General features: G+C 40.1%; 1 protein-coding gene across 35 annotated transcripts in view; it reads left to right on the top strand.

Annotated features, from left to right (window-relative positions):
* CLASP2 (cytoplasmic linker associated protein 2) overlaps positions 1–13,955 on the top strand; it is a 184,312-nt gene extending 170,357 nt beyond the window's left edge. For all 35 annotated transcript variants that reach the window (XM_033057754.2, XM_033057745.2, XM_033057675.2 and 32 more), the window contains 7 exons: positions 1,019–1,172; positions 2,554–2,782; positions 5,781–5,974; positions 7,428–7,556; positions 8,924–9,130; positions 11,124–11,240; positions 11,737–13,955. In XM_033057754.2, coding sequence (XP_032913645.1) covers positions 1,019–1,172; positions 2,554–2,782; positions 5,781–5,974; positions 7,428–7,556; positions 8,924–9,130; positions 11,124–11,240; positions 11,737–11,823 — 1,117 coding nt within the window. In that variant the 3' untranslated portion in view covers positions 11,824–13,955. The remainder of the gene's footprint in view (positions 1–1,018; positions 1,173–2,553; positions 2,783–5,780; positions 5,975–7,427; positions 7,557–8,923; positions 9,131–11,123; positions 11,241–11,736) is intronic.
* The last annotated feature ends 6,364 nt before the right edge of the window (positions 13,956–20,319 follow it).

The raw sequence follows: 20,319 nt of genomic DNA, 5'->3' as shown, positions 1-20,319 counted from the left end.
AATGTAGGCTGGTGGTGTTACAATTCCACATCTAAGGCTTATAACACATTGTCCAAAGATGTAACCCCAACAATGAAAGCGTGGGCAAAATTTTGCACAAAATGGCAGATGCTCAGAAATAATCCCCCTTCCTCCATAGAATATCAGTGAGCTGTTCAGCCTCCCAGAAGTGCCTGGATTTAGCAAGAGAACCAGCCAAAGGGTGCTTCTCTTAACAAGTGTTAGAATATGTCATCTCATGTCATGGTTTAACCCCAGCTGAAACTATGCATCACACAGTCACTCAGTATTCCTGTGATGGGATACAGGGGACAATCAGAATATAGAAGAGAAAATAATTAGATAAATACACTTAATTAGGTAAAGCAAAAGCTGCATATGTAAGCAACAGACAGACAAGGAATTCACTACTTCTAGTGAGGGGTCACCCTATGTGAACAAACCTGTTTCCAGCACAAATCCAAAGCATAGCCCCATACCAGCTACTATGAAGAAAATTAAGTCTATTCCAGCCAAAACCAACACACTGGATCATCAAACCAGATTTAATATTGGGGAGACTAAAGAAGTAATAGCTAACAAATGTTTTTATAGTAATGATGTTGTCAGCAAAGTAGACTTTGTAATTTTGCTTTTACCAGTCAATTTGCTGTTGAGTTTTATCAATGCTCCTTACCATAAAACTTTTTTCAGAATAAGAGGATGGTGTAACAATTCCAGTTGTTTTGCATTCAGCAGAGTAAAACAGAGCAGAAGTTTGTTTCTTCAGGCAGATGCTGTTACCTAATGTGGCCTTTCTCTTAACTTTCAGTGCTTTCTGAAACAGGGTAGTACACTTACTAAGGCATGCCATAATACAATTTTGTATTATGAAGAGACAACTTTCTTAGTGTATTTCAAGACAAGTAATAATTTTAGTAATATTTTCTGAGTCTCTGTAGTTGCCTTCTAATGTGATTTAAAAGTACAGAATGACAAAATAATTCCATCTTTCTATGTCCTTCTCCATGGCTCACAGTGCATTTGACTATGACACTGAAAACATGAATTCTGAAGATATTTACAGCTCTCTTCGTGGAGTCACTGAAGCCATTCAGAATTTCAGTTTTCGTAGTCAGGAAGATATGAATGAGCCTGTAAAACGAGATGCTAAAAAAGATGATGGTGATTCGGTGAGTATTTAAACTCAGTCCACGTTGGTATCAGCAAACTAAGCTAGTGTCTGATTGATTACAGATAAGAAAGCATCTGTTTCAGGAGGTTTATATTATTTTTTAATTGGACATTTCTCCTGAATTACAGTAATTTCACGAATACGAGCCAAACCATTTTCACCAAAATTCTGGTGGAAACCTGGAAGTGCAGCTAGTACTCCGGGGCAGCTAATATATTAACAATATTCTAAAAGCTGCCAACACGGAAGTGAGAGCCCACGGCAGCCCCAAGCCAAGCTGGAGCCCGGCCAGCCCCGGCAGAGGTGGGAAAGCCTGGCAGAGGCGGGGCCAGCAGTGGTGGGGGTGGGTGGCAGAGCCCGGGCCAGCAGCAGCGGGGCAGGGGGGGCGGCAGAGCCCGAGCCAGCAGCACGGGGGAGCCCGGCGGAACTGGGGCTAGCAGTGCAGGGAAACCCAGCAGAACCGGCACTAGCAGTGCAGGGGAGCCCGGCAGAACCGTGACTAGCAGTGTGGGGGAGCCCGGCTCCGCAGGGGAGCATGGCAGAAGCGGGAAGCCCGGCGGGCAGGGCTGCCCGGCGGCACGGGGAAACCCAGCAGAACCGGGGCCAGCAGCGCAGGGGAGCCCAGCAGAACCGGGGCCAGCAGTGCCGGCCAGGGCGAGCAAACGCAGCGGCAGCGGTGCAGACGGGAGGGGGGACGAAAGTGCGGCTAATATTCGGGTGCGGCTTTTTTATTGACAAAGACATCAACATTGTCGACGCACTGGAAGTGCGGCTTATACTCTGTGCGGCTTGTATTCGTTAAATTACTGTACTTAAGAGCTTTAGAAAAATATGTTCCTAGTGTTGAATCACATTTTGAAAATGTAAATGCAGATTTTGAGTTGCACTGTCTGTTTGTTTAACGTATTAGCAGTTTAGAAACCAGTGATCTTGCATAACAGCTGAAATTAATTTTTTGAGAAGCTTGCATCCTAATATATGTTTTTCTGAATGTTTTATTTTATTTTCTACACAACCTGTGGGTTGTTAAGATGCTCCTGTTTCTGTGGAACTCTGGCAGTAAGATTTGTTGAACTTGACATGTATATATGTTTAAATACATTTTAATTACTTTGCATCAAACTTATAGTATAAAATACAGCTATTTCTAGTTTATTATTTCTTTTGGACAAAATGTAATTTCCCCTTTATTCTGTTTTTGTTTTTTTTAAGGAAAACAACATTTAGGGAGCTAAGACTTCTTTTTTGAAGTCTAGTTTGAGAATTCTAAGCATTTTGAAATTTTTAAGTTTTTTCTACATAAATGAATTAGCGATGTAGTTAATGGAAAGGTGTAAGAGTGTATTTCACATGCTGATGTGATACTTCCTCTCCTGCAGATTTGCAGTGCTTCTGGAATAGTGGACATACGAGCAGGAAGTGGTGTGAGTGATACAGGTCGGACAGCTCTGGATAACAAAACATCATTACTCAACACGATGCCTCCCCACTCCTCACCACGCTCACGAGATTACAACCCATACAATTATTCTGATGGTATCTGTCCGTTTAATAAATCTGCTTTGAAAGAAGCCATGTTTGATGATGATGCAGAGCAGTTTCCTGATGGTAAGATTCAGATTACATGCTGTGCTAGAAGAAAAGAGATGAGATTTTCTATCTTGTGGTTTCTGAAGTTATTATTAGGAATATATGTATATATGTATATACGTATATATATGTGTATATGTATATATACAGAAATTTCACGACTATAAGGCACACCCTTTTGACTAAAATTTTGACCCGACCCCAGAAGTGTGCCTTATATATGGACAAAGTTCGGAAATTTACCAACCTGGAAGTGTGAGCCGCTGGAGGAGCTGGCAGGGCTGCGGCAGCCGAGTGGAGACAGGGCCGTGGGGCCGCGGTGCCGCAGCAGCCAGGTGGAGGCAGGCCCACGATGCCGCAGCTGCTGGGTGAGGGCGGGCCCACAGGGCTGCGGCAGCCGGGTGGAGGTGGGTCCATGGGGCCACGGCAGCCAGGTGGAGGCGGGGCTGCGGTGCCACGGCAGCCGGGTGCAGGTGGGGCCGCAGCAGCCGGGTGGAGGCGGGCCCGTGGGGCCACGGTGCCATGGCAACCGGGTGGAGGCAGGCCCGCAGGGCTGCGGGGCCACGGCTGCTGGGTGGAGGCGGGGCCGCAGCCAGCAACTGCGCAGGGGGAGCCAGCGACGGATCCTCACTGCAAAAAAAAAAAAGTGCACCTTACAGTCTGGTGCGCCGTATATATGGGCAAAAGTTCGGAAATTTGCCGACACCCAGAAGTGCGCCTTATAATCCAGTGCACCTTATAGTCATTAAATTACTGTATATATATCACTTATATACATATATGTATGTATGTATTTGAGAGGTTTTTGCAAATGCTATATTTTGAATTAGTTTATTTGTTAGTCATCTCTTTGAGTTACATTGTTGGATTACCCGATATTTGTAGAGACTAAGGATAAAAATGAAGGAAGTGCTGAACTGTGTTGTATACTTCTGGTATACATCCTGAATCAGTATTGGCAGTATAAATTTACTTATCAGATTGTTTTATGATTAAAATTTAAAGCAGGAGGGTGGAGAAAAGATTTACAGCAAGGAAGTAAAACTGAATCAAACCAGTTTGGGAATTAGGTGAAAGATTAAGTATTTTGTTAGTAATATATTTCTGTTTGAAACATGACATTGGCATTTTCTATTGATTAAACTTTCTTTTTAAATGAAACAAAACAAACCAGTTTTTTACCAGGAAGGTGATTCATCTGGCCCATGTAAATCTAGGAACATGGGTTGCTATTTAGTAGGCTTCCAGAGCTTCTTTATGATATTTCTCTGTATATCTTTGGATGAATTTTTTATCTGTATGTTAAGAAGTTTCCAAAGTACCACTACTATCGTTATTTTAGTAAACAGTTAGTGGTTCTCATAATGTTATTCACTGTTGTTCAGCTATAGATTAAGTTTTTAAGTAAACATTCTTGTAACAGCAGGGGACAAACTAATCATCTCCCTTCTACCTGTTTTACTTTTGTTATTCTGCAAAAGATGTGTTACAGAAAATGTTGAAAAATAAAGTTATTTTTGATATCGTGTTTTATTCACCTATTCTGTAAGTTGGCTTTAAGTTTGTATTGAATTAATGCAAAATCCAAGTATATGGTGCATTTTTTCTTTGTTTTTTCTTACATGTAATGAAGAAGCATGTAGAGTAGCCAAATATCTTCTGAAAAAGATGAAGAGAAAAACACTGTTTCACAGATCATGTCATGTACATATTAATAATTAAATAACTTTGCCATTCACTTACAGAACCAGGTTATGTTTGAGATTCTGTATTAAGGGGTTTTGTTTTACATGGGAGAAGCCTCCTTCTACCTTCTGACAACTTTGTCAAACATTCATCCATTAATACAGAGGTAGCAGAAGTGTTTGCTTTCAGGTGCTGGTGCTCCTGTTTATTCATGCAAAACAGAATGCAAATAGGAATGTGGTGTTCAAAACCGGCATGATTTTTACAGTAGATGATGTGTGATATTAAGATATTCTGTTATATTCAGCTTTTACTGTTTTCTTTGTACAAGCATTTTGTACAGCATTTGTAAGTTACAGTGCTGAATATAGTAATACAAGATGTTCAACGGTTGTGGTTTCTCAGTGTATGATATAATTAATTTGCTATGGAAGATGTATTTCATATGTTAGCTAGTACATGAAGTCATTTCAGGAAAGGTGCAATGCATTGCATTGTGTGCCAGAACTTCCAAAATTTTCCTTAGGAAAAGGCATGTTTCTGTTAATTTATCCAAAAGTTTCAGTGCAAAGATGGAAGCTCTAAACTTTCCTTTCTTAAAGGCTAAATGGGTCTTGATGATGGAATAAAGGTACTAAGTTGATACTCAAGTTTTCATCAAGACCATTTTAAAGTTTCTTGACTGTTTGCGGATCACTCTGTTGGCAGTCCAGTGTTTACAAATATAAGTTGTGTTACTAATGTGTTTTTCCATTGTCATGGAATGCTCTCTAATCAAAAAATCCAGAGCCATGTCTTAATGAATTGATTTTGGGATCTGTGGGACCAATAACCCTGGTTTTCCTTTATTTCAGCTCTTTTGTACCAAGAACCATTATTGTACTTTTTTTCCCACCTGTTTATTTTAGCAACCTAGCTATTGTGGTAGAATCATGGCTTACAAAAGTCTAAATAATTCTGTAATACTACCAGAGAAAATAAAATTTTTCATCTTTAATAGAAGCGTCATATGAGAAAGATAACCTTTCATGAAAAGGATTTAGCGTACTTAGTGGGTACTGCAGGCCTAAAATCTTCTGCAGTAGACTAGCCTGCAAGGGGGTTTTTGCACACTCATTGTAGGGGTTGGGGGGGGATTATAATCTTGTTCAGCAGTGTTGGCTGCGCTGAAATATAGTAGCCAAATGGTAATTCTTGCAGGCAAATGTGGGCAAACAAACAAAAGCATGCTCGAAAGAGAGCCAGTCACTTTAGAAAATATCCTTTAGTTGTACAACAGGCACTAATATTTATTTGCAATAATGGTGTTTGTGTATTTTTTTTTTGACAGAACCTCCCATGGACCATTCTGATCTGGTTGCAGAGCTACTGAAAGAGTTGTCAAACCACAATGAGAGAGTTGAAGAAAGAAAGGCTGCCCTGTATGAGCTCATGAAATTAACTCAGGAGGAGTCTTTTGGTGTTTGGGATGAGCACTTCAAAACAATACTACTTCTGCTGCTTGAAACGCTTGGAGATAAAGAGGTAAATTCAGAAGCATCTCGTTAAGAATTTTAACAAAGTACATGGCTTACTTTCAGTACCTTTGACATTTGTATTTAAGTTGTAGAAATGATTTACCAAAATACAAGTATTGGTCTAATACCGATACTCGCCTGTGATGGACAAAAGACTAACAATTTAAAGTTAGAAAGTGTATGTTTATTCAGCGTTGGGAGCAGCATGAGATAATCCTCTAAAATGCGGTGCAAAATCACAGGTGATCACAGAGTCTATTTATTGACAAAAGGTTCAAACAAATACATACTCATAATACTGGTCCCTCCCATTCCTCACTTCCCATGGAAATTGATTTGAATAGCTATTAAGCATGCGTGGTTCGCTTATTGAATTAAGTCTGGGATCGTTTTTGTGGGAAGGGGTCTTAAAAGGAGGAAGTAAAGCAGATCTTCCTGTCCCTGAGCTCTCAACCCTTTTCTGTCAATAACAGTTCGAATGGATTCTGGGGATAGTCCAGTTTTTCAAAGAATATGTTTCTGGTTGCTTTTTTCATATCTCTTTGGGTCTGCTAACTAGTTTTGTCTTTTCATATTGTTTGCACAGCTGAGCAAACATAAAATGACAGGCAATCAATTAAGTTTCAGATAACTATCTCAAGCTCAGTTTTCTTCTAACTTTCAATTATTTTCAGCAAGGCCTATCTATCCATTTGTTTTTTAAATTAATTCTAGTAAATAACTAACTTTTAACTAAAATCCTGATTTTTCTAAAATTAGTGTTTCAGAAAGGACACAAATCCCAGTTAGTGGTGGAAAAACAAACAAAAAAGGGAAATAAAAAAATTCATGAAGTCCATATGCTCTATGGTGAAAAGGGCATCGGTGATATTTCTCCAGGATTCCTATTTGTTGATTCTGACATGGTAGATTGAATGAAACATTTTTGTACTGAGATTCAAAGCTTATCTGTTTATTGCCTCTGAATGAATCTAGAATATCAAAACATCATGTGTGGTGAAGCATTTAAAAAATTATTTCTCAAATACGGTAATGGTCATTGTGAAGAGACTGAGTTCTATGTAGTAGTTCTCTACAAAGGCCATGTTTCTGAAATTACTGAGGATCAAAAAGACACCAGTTCTTATGTTTGATTTTTAAAATAATTGCAAAAAGAAAAAGTAAATAATACATTTGCATGATGGTTTTATTAGCCCTTGTATTTGCAAATTAACATAGATAAGTCAAATTAGTTTAGCAGTGTATTTAGGATATGTCACCTGAATTTTCTGCAAAAAGGGAGATTGAAGAGATTTTTTTCCTGATTTTATTTGTTAACACTAGATTCAGACTGTGTAAAAAGTCTAATCTGATATTTTTCTATTTTTTCCATTATTAAAGACTTTTCTAGCAGCTGAAGGAATGTTACAAGCATATGTCTGTTTAAAGATGCATAACTCATTTTAATATTGAATCTTTAGCATGCAATTAGAGCTTTGGCACTGAAAGTTCTAAGAGAAATCCTAAGAAACCAACCAGCAAGGTTTAAGAATTATGCAGAGCTCACAATCATGAAGACATTAGAAGCGCATAAGGATCCTCATAAGGAGGTCAGTAATCAGTAATTGTATATATAACTTATATATAAGCTATGACAAATTATTACAAAATGAAAGAGCTGTCCAGAAAATGAGAAATAATCAGTTCTTACTGAGTAAGTAATTTTTTTAATAAGCAAGCATATTATTGTGTGTTTAATAACAATAGTGTTACTAGCTAACATGGGTATGCAAGGAAAAAAAGCCCTGCAGTTCTAAAAGCTCTTGAATGGTTAATGTCATCCTCAATAACAATTGCCTTGAGTGCCATTCCACAGGACAGTGTAACCAACAGTTACAGATGCCTGCATATAAAATAAAGGACAATTCATGTAGATGTAGGAAACACAATAAGTAGCGAGCCCAATATTCAACTTCCGACATTAGTGTCACCGATGCTGTGGAAATGTTTATTACTAAATGAGTACCTCTTCCCCATGCAAGGGCACTTTGTGGAATATACTGTGGAGTTTCAGGCTTTGAAGTTGACTGTGATTCCTCCTATCCCATGACTTTATCACTCATTTGATACTCGTTTCTCTTTTTCCTGTGCTGTCTGGATTTGTTTCATTGTATTTATTATAGCGTAATTTCCTCGTTGTTCCTTCTCTGTTCATGTGCTTTTTTCCCTCTCATCATTTTGTATGTTAGGAGTGAGAGATTAAAGGATGGAGAGAAAATTTTGGAGGTTTTTGTACATCACTGTGTACAACCACTCATTTTGTACAGTAGTTTCCCTTGTTAGATGGCAGATGCCAGCACAGCACTAATGAGAAGATCACATGTTAATTTTCTCTGTAGTGACCTTGATGTGTTTTGAGCTTGTGTACCTGTTGAAGTCCTACCTAATTGTTCTTGTTCTGCTTATTCTGCATATTCTTCAGGCTTAAAGTACTCTCCTGTCATAGTTTCTTTCAAAATTATAGGGGAAAAAAAACCAGCTAGATTGGCTTCTACAACTAACAGTCTAGATATGTCATTAAACACACCTTTGAAATGAAGGTGAAAACATGTTTTATCAGTGATCACTGACCTAACAAGCAGTAACAAGTGACAACACAAGGAATTACAGGTTTACAAAAGTGGTGGTATTTCAATATGTAGTTGGAGGGTATGCAGAATACAGAAATTTCAGATCCTATTAAACAAGCAAGTTTGAAAAACTGATGTGTATTATTAAGGGCATAGTAGTCACAGAATATTGGGAAGAATTGTATTTTTAAGAAATAACGTCCAACAGCTGGACTCTTTACATATTTCTATAATATCGCAGAGGTCTGATAGGAAATTTTTATGCTCAAGACCATTACTGCCAGAAAACAGATCACAGAGTAAGAGTCTCATATAAATCACTTTTCTGTGTCTTTTTCTTTCAATAGGTGGTGAGATCTGCTGAAGAAGCTGCTTCCATGCTGGCCACTTCCATTAGCCCAGATCAGTGCATCAAAGTTCTCTGTCCAATTATCCAAACTGCAGATTACCCCATTAATCTGGCTGCAATCAAAATGCAGACAAAAGTTATAGAAAGAGTGTCTAAAGAAACCCTTACTCAACTTTTACCAGAGATTGTGCCAGGTCTAGTACAGGTAAGGAGGGAAGAAAGAAGAAAATAGAGGGGGAAAAGACCAAACAGATTAATAAAAAGAAATTGTATACACACAAATTGCAAAGACTTTTAAAAAATAGTACACTTGGTTCTTACAAAGGATTTCACTTGTCTGATAGTTGATGGCTGCTTTGACCCAGAAATACCTTCAACAGTGGGAGCAATCCCTTTGATTAGCAGGGAGCTAAATTATAACTATTATTAGGACTCAGGGAATCTCGGCAGGATATAAGGTCCTGGTTATAGGTGAATTTGGTAGACACTTTTAGTTCTAAAATAGTTCTTTATTGTTTGTACCTTTTTCCAAGTTACAAAATTCAGTGTGAAATTGACCATGTTTTATTTGTGCATAATTGTACGGTTTTGTCAGATGGGGCTTTTGGGAGGCAAGAGGAAACAAGCAGTTTTATAAAGTTGAATAAAATTAGAAGGATATCTGAGTTTTCCTTTAAAACTGAATTTTTTAACCAGCTTTTTTAAGTTATAATAAGAACCAAAAGACATTAATTTCCTTCACAGATCAAGACTTTCTGTAGTTGGCAGCTGCATTGTGCCGATTTCTGTCTTTAATGACTGTGATCCACTCCTACATGTGTAGGAAGATAGAGGCAGAGAAGGGCCCTCTGAGAAGAGAGTCTGAGTGAGATAGCCAGGCATGGAGTGATAGAAAAATGGCAAAAGATACAAAAATCATTGAAGAATAAGGTGGGGGTTAACAAAAGAATCTTTAGCTGTTAAGAGAGTTCATTCAGAGAGTCAGGAAGCTCTAAATTGTAAGTGGTCTTTTGCTTTAAGTGAACACTGCATAATCTAGAAGAGTTCTCTTATGTGCTCACCTATTGCATGGCAGCAGCTCTGTTTTCAGTGTAACTTATGAACAGGACTGTGTGGGTTTTAAATTCAGCTTAAAAAATTATTATCAATGGTGACTAATAGGCAACCTGCTTTTTAACTGCATGCTCTGTATATGTGTCTGGTTTTTTTGTTGGTATGCTTCATTGGGCTACACTGAAATTAATTTACCATAGACTTCAATGTATTTATTATAGTAAATAAGTACAGTAATTTCACGAATACAAGCCGCACTGAGTATAAGCCGCATCGCCGGGTGTTGGCAAACATTTCGTTCTTTGTCCATAAATAAGCTGCACCTGAGTATAAGCCACTCTGTCGTTCGCAGGGAGAACTCACGTGCAACAAAGTTGCCAAATAGTAACAGAATCGCAGCAGGGCGGGGTTTACTGGTTTGGCTCGGGCCATGAGGGCTCGGGGCTGCCGACAGGGCCAGGTGGCCCAGCTCGGCGCTGCTGTTCAGCGGGGCCACTCGGGGCCGGCCGCCGCTGCCTCTGGGCTCGCTCGCCCCGGCCCGGCGCTGCCCCACAGTGGCAGGAGGGGCACAGAGCCCGCCGGCACCCGCGGTGGTGGTGGGAGGCGGGGATGGAGCCACCCTGCTCCTGTGGCGGCGGCACGCAGGGACGGGAGCCCCCCGAGCCGCGGGGCCAGCAGCACAGAGCCCCCTGCCTCCCCCTGGGCCATGGGGCCAGCAGGAGAGAGCCCCTGCCTCCCCCCGAGCTGCAGGGCCAGCAGGAGAGAGCCCCTGCCTCCCCCCGAGCCGCGGGGCCAGCAGGAGGGAGCTGCCCCGCCTTCCTCACCCCCTGTGCTGCCTGCACGTAGCAGCTCCACCCGCCGCGCAACAGAGTAACCAATTTGTAACAACTGCGTAAATGCCGGGTTTTACTGGCAGGTGCTCGACTTTGCAGTTTGCACTGACTCGGTTTGCACTCCCGAGGTAGAAAATGTCAGAAAATTATTCACATATTGACCGCTCCTGAGTATAAGCCGCATTTCCAGTGTGGGAGCAAAATTTTGGTCAAAACGATGTGGCTTGTATTCGTGAAATTACTGTAAATAGCTTTCTGGGGCTTTCAATCATTAACTGATAAGGTATTCATGTTAATTTCATTGCTTTCTAGGGTTATGATAATTCAGAGAGCAGTGTTCGTAAGGCATGTGTTTTCTGCCTTGTAGCCGTTCATGCAGTAATTGGTGATGACCTAAAACCACATCTCAGTCAACTCACTGGCAGTAAAGTAAGTAGAAGATATTGTTTAAAGAAATCTTGGTTCATAATTGCATCTATGAAATTGCATTTTGGTTACCATTGCCAGAAAGTTTCAAAGAAGTGTATACTTGAAAGAGAATATCAGTTATATTAATATGACTTTACTGTAAATACCACCATCATCAACTCTGACTAGAGGCTTAAACCTCAGCATTAACTTAAAAGAAAATCCCAAACCACTATCATATTTAGAAAAGCATTATAATTGTAGGAAAGTACTCCATTCTAGCTACTTTTTATCCTACTCTTCCTTACATCCTCAGAGAAGCTTGAGCAGTTTTCTTGTGACAGATTTTACTTGTGTTGTTTTCCACTGGCATGTTATGTTCCTTTTGAATCAACTGTGTAAAGTGCAATTTTGCTTTTAGAAAAAGATTAATGTCTATTTTGTTGTACAAGTACTGTAATCAGTCTGTACAGTTTGCAAATACTAAACAGAATTAATTTCTGGCTTTAATTTGTAGATGAAATTACTGAATCTTTACATCAAACGTGCACAAACAGGCTCTGGAGCAGGGGATACAGCAGCAGATATGTCTGGACAAAGCTAATGAAACTGACAAGAGTTAACCAGCTCTCCTAAAGCAAGGGCCCTCTTCAGTGAAAAGAAAATCCTTACGTGCATCTTCTGGAACTTTTTTCTTGTTTTGTTTTGGTTCTTCCCCTCCCTTTCTTTTGTTATTTTTCTTTTGTTTGGGGTTTTGGGGTTTTTTCTTTAACCGACAGCTGTCCTCAGCCTGCATGAGACTGTTGCAATAGAATTATTCCAAACCTAAGGAAAAACAGTATTAACATCAATTGATCAAAGCAGAATAAAATTCTAAAATAATCTTACCCATCAGTTATCCTGTTCATAATCCTCTGTGTCTTCCCATTAACTTTTGCCAGTGTTACTGTATTTAAAAAAAGAGATTTTTTTAAAATGCTAAATAAAAAGGTATGCTTTAAGCTTCAGAAGTTAAAATATAAATTCTGTTGCTTTTCTTCAGCTGCAGATAACACTACCTTTTTATTGCTGTTTTGTTTGAGTATCATGTCCTTCACTAGAAACAAGAAGTGATGTGAAACAAGGCTGAACTGCAGTGAAACTCATTCACTGTGTTGGTGGTTCATCATCTTATTTATAGCTTGTTTTGGATATTCTGGAGATTGAGAAGTATGCCTATAAAAGAAAACTGGATTGATCCAGTTCCGTCACAGTGATATTGTTCATCAGTTGTATGTTTGTTGCATAAATAAGAATTTAGTGTGCACAGCAGAGGACTGGTACAACCAGTACCTCTTAATGTGAAAGACAGCCCTGTCAAGGCAGCACTGCCAACCTAGTGATAGTGTGGCAGCCTGCTGGTGAGCAGCAGAGTTCATGGTCATTTGATGGACGTGAACCATCCTTGTCACCTTTCGTTCTTCAAGCAGGATGCTTCAGAATGGAGTGCTCTACCCAAGCATGCTCAGTATGTATTTATCACTAGAATGTTTCCTCTCAACCTAATTGCTGGAACAAATAGTCTCGTATTGTAACTCACATGGGGTCTTATGACAACAATGCAGACAAAATATTTATTCCTTACCTTCCAAAAAGCACCAAGATTTTCTGCATTGAATTTAAATGGGGGGAGGGGGGAATAGTCACAAATGCTATGGATCTCACCACCTTTTAATTTAAAGAAAAATATGTATTTTGGATGAGTAGAAAAAGCTGCACCAAATTATTTGCATGGTTTTCTCGAATAGCATCCTCAAGACCTATCTGGATTAAGATGTGGAAATGTTTCAGGGGTTTGTTTTTCCATTTTTGAAAAAGCGTTACTATATTGTGAATAATGGTTCTTTGTATTTATGAAGTTGATAATGGAAAGAGAGCAAAGATAAGTAAATGTGTCCCTAAATGTTGTCTTTTTCTTTTTTTTCTTGTTTTTTTTTAATATAAGCAGCAAGCTAAGTAAGAAATGGGATTAAACAATGCCCTTCCCAGGAATATTGGAACCTTTTTTCCTGACTTTTTTTTTCCCTTTGACTGTGATGTTGTCTAGTTGTAGGAAGTGTATCTTGATAAGAGAGAAAAAGAGAAAAAGAGAAAAGTGGTGCCAAGAGTGATGATCTATGCCAGGCTAAAATTCTCTCTGCCTCTTCAGGGTGACTAATTTTTTGACCGAGCTGCTGCATAGCGCCTAGTAGAAGAACTATCTACAGAAAAGTCTTTTTCTTTTTTTTTCCCAAATTATCACTTAATATTATTCAAAACTTTATTCTTCAACATTGCAGCCAAATATCGTAAGAAACTACTTACACACTACCTGCTAGGAACCCTGAAAAGCAAAACTGAATCAAAAATTAAGTCATACACTTGTAGTTAAAAGGAAAGATTGTTTTTTAGTTTGAAGTGAAAGTGATAGAAAGAGCTAAGATGTGGTTATTCAAGAAGCGATACCATTGCAGAGATTTATTTGGAGGAAAAGTTGTAGAAATATACGTAAAGACTTAAACTCAAGACTGTCATAACTCGTTGCTAGCCCTTTTTAGCAGCTACATGAAGAAAATAGTATCTCCTCCTTTTTTTCCTTTGTTACATGTAACATCCTTGTTGTTTTCTACTGTTTAATTACATTGTGTATTTATAGTTCTATGCTTCCATTGTGCATATACTGGCAATAAAATGTACATAACATTACTTAAAAGATTAGCAATGTATACATTCTGGTTTTTCTGTTTTATTTCATCACATGCTCTAAGAGAAATTATAAATGTGATTCCTACAACATTGGTTAAAAAAAATTATCTTAATTTTTATGTTTTGTGTGTCCAAATGATGTTTCTTTATATAGTCTTATTACTAAATCTGACTTGGCATTTGAGAACATGCTGTGAATATAGGTATATTAGACAAATGTTTTAAAAATGGCATAGAATCTTTATGAACACATCGTTTCTTCAAAGAAAGAGCTTTTCTTCATTTAGGTAGATTTTTTGTTTGTTATTTCATTTATTTGTACATTATACATAATTTGCATTTTATTTTTTTAATACTGAAAAGTATTTTTCAGTCTACAGTCTTGTAGTTTTTATATTTTAATAATACAAAAGGATACTTCAGAAAATTGCACAAATTCTAAGCTTAATAGCCCTGTATGTTATTCCTGCATTTTGTATAGGCAATATTTATTTTCAGAGAATCATTGCAAGATGACAGTTACTTGTCATCTTTTTGAAGATGCTATTTCATACTGAAAATATAAGTTATTTAAACATACAATACATATTCTGAATGAAACCTAGTTTTTTTACATGTAAACAAAAGATATATTTTTTATTCCCATATGACTGAAAAATTTTGCTCCAGGTAGTGGGGAGGAAGATATTTACCCAAAGTTTGTACATCAGTTTTGCTTTTAAGCTGTCGTTAAGTGTTTTAAGCTAAGATATCCCATGTATTAAAAATCTCAATGCAATATATTTAAATGAATATTTTACTGATTATATGACTAGTTCTGTTTCCTGCAGAGATGGGGTTGCTATCTTTGTAAACAGATAGAATCTATTTATATTACATGAAGCCATGTAATGTAATAATGAAATGTATGAATGTAAGAATTTGGAAAGAAAATTATTTCCACAGCAGCCAGTTTATCAAATTCACTGCATTGCTTTTTGCCTTCATTTCCTATATTATGAGTAGATATTAGCTCAGTTAAATTCAAGCAATTGAAGGAAGTGAAAACTCAAGCAAATTCAAGTCATGCCTTATGTTCCTGCTGGAGGTGATTTCTTTAAAGGATTAGCATACAGATATGGAAAAAAATAGGACAGTTATAAGTTGCTGTTCTTTCAGAAAGGGTTTCTATATGTTCCGTCTAATATCCTGTGAAGATAGGTCATTGCAGTCATTTGAATAGTGAAGTGTAATTCGTAAAGGTTGGGTTTGGGCTGTAGAAAAGAGGAAGGAGAAGAAAAGCTATATGCAGAATCAGGATGGGAAATGGATATCATGGATATCTGACTTGGATGTCATTTGCTTCAAACAATTTTGAGTAACACATCATGTTCAGATGAAGTCTTAGCAAGGAAGTTGGGATAATAAATGTAAATTGAAAGGAGAGCTGATCATGTAAATTTTCCCAAGTTGGCCTGCTTGCTTTGGTTTTTGTTTTTTTGTTGGTTTTTTTTTTTAAGATAAAGGTTGGAGCAGATTGAGTTGCGTTTATTATTTGCCGTCTGAATCACAGAGCAAAAAGAGCAGACATCTGGATCCTGAAACACTTACATATGCTTACTGGTTTATATGTGTGTTTAAATGTTTAAGTCACAAACATACCCAAGAAAAAAATTCTATTGAGAATACAGGCCTAAACTGCTCACAGTTTGAATTTTCAGCAAAGGAATTCAAATGCTGAATGTAATGTCTCTTTGAACACAATCATAAAAGAGAAAATAATTCTGAGGAATAAATCTGTTGAGTTACACTATGGTTACTCCCTATGGGAGGTGAGTGAGAATGGTTCCACTGGCTGTAGTAACTTGCACTGTGTTAGACTGGAACTTCACAAACAGAGAACATAATAAATGTAAATATGATGGGGATGCATAAGCAGTTTGGAACTGGAGGACTATCTGGAGAAAAAAAATCTGTTGATTTCTCACCATTAAAACAGTAAATTGATGAGTTTTGCAATTTCAGTCTAGTTCCAGGTAAGATAAAAGTCAATATTCATATTGAGTTCACTTAAGAAAACATCTTAAAATTCTCCCCATGTGAGTTTTCCAACTCACTAAAAGAACATACTTCAAAGATCTGTTCCATACTTTATGTATGTTTTCTTCTTTTTTGTCAAAACACAGAAGATTTTCAGAAATGTGGGAAGTTTGAAGAAGTAATTGTGCTGGTCTGGCAAAAAAAATCAAACTTCACTTAGTCTTTTTCTATATTCTGTTCATGTTTCTATGTTTTAGTGTACTTTAAGAGCTCAGAGTTTCCAAGCTGCGCAGTTTGGATTATCCCAGTTAAAGACATTTCTTCATTTGCTGATGGGATTTCAGGATAATAAGTGTATTTACTAAGAAGTTTGCAAGCAGTATTGAATACTGTATGGTTTCTGTAGAATATAAAAATTCTGCAACTTTTGATGTATTTTAGATAGCTATAAGTCATGCTAGTGGAAATACTTTGAGGGAGTAAGACTGGAAAAAATCATGGATGGTGAAACATGGAAAATATTTCTTCAGTGCAAAAAGGAACATATGTGCATGTAAATGTTTGATATCCACTTATACTGGTACAAGGTAGGAGGTAAAAAAGTAACTGAACTTGATCTCAGGCATCAGTTTTATAAGTTTTCTTTTTCAGTATCTTTTCTTTCCTAGATCATGTTATTGTCCACCAAGGCTAATCTTTGGACCTCTGTGAAGTCATTACAACCAGTAGTGGAGATGGTTCTGCTAATCTTATGTCAGGATAAATTCAAAAGTAGTGTCTGTCTGTCCTAGGAACACCTGTAGCAGCTAAAAACAAGTAGGTAGATTTAAGTTATGCAGTAGACAGATATTCTTAAAAGTCAGATGGACTGTTTTAGGTATTCCCTCACCATCTATTCGTCTGCCTGTGGCAGAGCCAACAGAGTACCTTTGTGGGAACTTCCTTAATCTGTTCTCCAATCTGATTTGTCTGGAATAATCTCAGATTGGTCCTCCAGCAACACCAAGGGCTCACAAACTTGTGCCAGGGAATGAACGAATGTCTGCCCTGGGCTAAGAGGGTCTGCCTGTATTGGGGAGATGGGGCAGTGGTGTGGGAGGAAATACAGGAAAATCCACCTGTTCCTTAGACAGTGTGTTCAACCTGAACACATATAGCTCATGTCAAAATACTAGGGAGGATGAAGAAACTGTTGATTTCTGCTTGGATAAACAGCTCAAGTGCAAGTCTGTAGGGGAATGGATGTGTGTTCCATTTAAAATTGCAGATCAGCCTGTTTTAAAATGCTTAATTAATTTATATGCTAGTCTGAAATAATACATTTGAAATGTACTATCTGTGCAACTACAAAAAGCCTCTAGTCTCAAAAACTAGTTATTTCTGGCCTGTTACTTTGTGTCCTTTCAGCACAACTTAAACTGATGCAGATAAAACATTTTTACACTATAGTAAACATCTTCACAGATGGTTGTATCTTACCTAAAGAATTTCTGAGCTGTTTAATGTGGTTTTTGATCCTTGAGATGACAACTACATCCACACTGGCCAACTAATCAATTGAAATACTTTTCCAAGACAAAACACCCACTTTCCCTAAGGAATTTACATGCATTACCATTTATATAGCTTGTACCTGCCCTAGAGAAGACATCTAAATTGGATATTAACCTGATTGTTCAGAAAGTGCCAGCTTAAACTTCTTAAAACCATACTTGAAGAGCTGGTACTGTCAGAGGCTGACTTTTCTCAGAAATCTGTTACAGTAAATTCACGAATACAAGCCGCACAGAATATAAGCCGCACTGCTGGTGTGTTGGCAACATTGTTGCCTTTGTTAATAGATAAGCCGCACCCGGAATATTAGCCGCACTTTAGTTCGCAGCGAACTTTCACAAAGTCGTCATTTAGTAACACAATCGCGGATTGCCGGGGTTTACTGGCTTACTGCCGACCTCGGAAACATTGTTTCCAAGTGAAAAAAGACACAGACGATAGCTGCGGCACCATTCCCTGCAAGTTTTATTTACAAGCCGAAAAAGACACGAACAATAGTGTGGTCATTTTGCAAGCATTCCCAATGGATCCGTGTTGCCTTTAAACAGCCGCTGAGCCGCGCGGGCGGGCAGCCAAGCACTGAGCAGAGCCACATCTCCGCGCCGGCACGGCCACCCGCTCAGCCCCGCGGGCGAGCGGCCAAGGTCCCCGAACTCAGCTCTTTCCCCGTCACACGCATCAGCGCGAATGCGCCTGTCCTGTGAGCTTAGCGAGCGCCGCCCCGCCCCCGCCCGCTCAGCCACACGCCCCCCGCCCGCTCAGCCGCCCCGCCCCCGCCCGCTCAGCCGCACGCCCCCCTGCCCGCTCAACCGCACGCCCCCTGCCCACTCAGCCGCCCCGCCCCCGCCCGCTCAGCCGCACGCCCCCGCCCGCTCAGCCGCCCCGCCCCCGCCCGCTCAGCTGCACGCCCCGCCCGCTCAGCCGCCCCGCCCCTGCCCGCTCAGCCGCACGCCCCCGCCCGCTCAGCCGCCCCGCCCCCACCCGCTCAGCCACACGCCCCCTCCTCCGCGTGAGCCCAGCTACCCGCGCAGCCGCACAAGGGCGGCCAACCACGCAGCCGCAGAAAACTGAAAACACTTAAAAAAATACAGAAAAATATCACACTTTTATTAAACTTTTAAACAGTTTCATTTTTCATTCATCAGCCGCTTCATCAGCGGCTTCATCTTCCGTGAAACCGTCGAAGTCTTCGTCCTCCGTATCGGAAACCAGCAGTTGGGCAATGGTGGGATCCTGCGAACGTGAGGCGGTTTCGCCTGCACCTTCACCATCAGAGTTATCACTTTCAGTACTCCCGATGGCATTGCTGGTCAGTCCAGGAATGATGTCGGCTTTGGCGAACCCTCGGCTGATAGTTCGGGTAGTTACTTTACCCCAGGCATCCAGTATCCACTGGCACACTGTAGCGTAACTTGCCCTGCGCAGCCTCCCGGTGTTGGTATAGGAGTGTTCGCCTTCCAACATCCACTCTTCCCACAGAGATCGCACTTTAGCCTTGAAGGAACGAATAATACCTATGTCCAGCGGCTGCAGTTCTTTGGTCAAGCCACCCGGTATTACAGCAAGCTTCGTCTTCTTTATTCTCATGATTTCTTTCACGGTTTCTGTCGTATGGGCACGCATGGAATCCAAAATTAGCAGTCCCGGTAACTGATTAAAGAACCTATGCAATGTGCCACCGTAAACTTCCGTTAGCCAAATCTTCATTGCGTCTTCAGCCATCCAGCCTTTTGAATTAACATGAACCTTTATTCCCTTTGGAAATCTGTCTTTAGGGAGGGTTTTTCTTTTAAAAATGACCATGGGGCGTAATTTCTGCCCAGCTAGCGAAACGCCGAGGACGACCGTGAACGATGTCTTTTCATTCCCCGTGGTTCTTACCGGCACCGTCGGTGTTCCGGTGTGCTCCACGGTCCTCGTCAGCGGCATATCGAATGTGAGGGGTACTTCGTCCATGTTAATAATACAATGCGACTGTATACTATGTTCAGAGATCTTGTTTTTGCAGTAACTCCGGAACCTGGCTACCTTTTCTTTGTAGTCCGCCGGCAACCGCTGACACACCGTGGTCCGTGTACGGACAGAGAGCTTCTGTCGCCTCATAAAGCGGAAGCACCAAGACGCTCCTGCTTGAAATTCTTCTATATGCAATTGCTTTGCAATTGCTTTGGCTTGTATCCGAATGGCAACAGTAGATACACTTCGGCCAGCTGCCCTTCGCTCAGAAATCCACTGATAAAGTCTTTCTTCCAGCTCTGGCCATTGTGCTCTGCGGCCACGGAAACTTTTCTTTGTCTTCCTTGCGAGACGAAGTTCGTCCTCTTGCTGTCTCCACCTACGTACCATGCATTCATTAACGTGGAACGCTCTAGCTGCAGGTCTATTCCCATGTTCTTTTGCATAGCTAATCGCTTTCACTTTAAACTCCGCGTCGTACGCTACTCTCTTCTCCGCAGCCATGCCGAGGGAAGAAGTCGCCGAGGGGAGAACGAGCCAAGAAGAGAACACGCTGAGGGCAGAGCACGCCGAAAAAGAACGAGGCGCGGGAACTCATCCTGCTAAATACCCCCCCGTCCCCCAGTAATGCCGTCATCCACAGGCAGATAATAAGCTGTTCTCTGATTGGTTCATCGTCGGAACAATGGGAAACCATGGATTTCAGACAGTTTTGGCTCGGGACTGGACCAGCATGATACTAGGTAAGGGCAGATATCACATTTTTGTCCATAGATTAGCCGCACCGGAACATTGGCCACATTTCCGGGTTTCCACCAAAATTTTAGTATTCTTGCTGCGGCTTGTA

The sequence above is a fragment of the Catharus ustulatus genome, chromosome 1 (genome assembly GCF_009819885.2).
Source record: "Catharus ustulatus isolate bCatUst1 chromosome 1, bCatUst1.pri.v2, whole genome shotgun sequence".
Lineage (NCBI taxonomy): Eukaryota > Metazoa > Chordata > Aves > Passeriformes > Turdidae > Catharus > Catharus ustulatus.
This window is presented reverse-complemented; position numbering and strand designations above follow the sequence as displayed.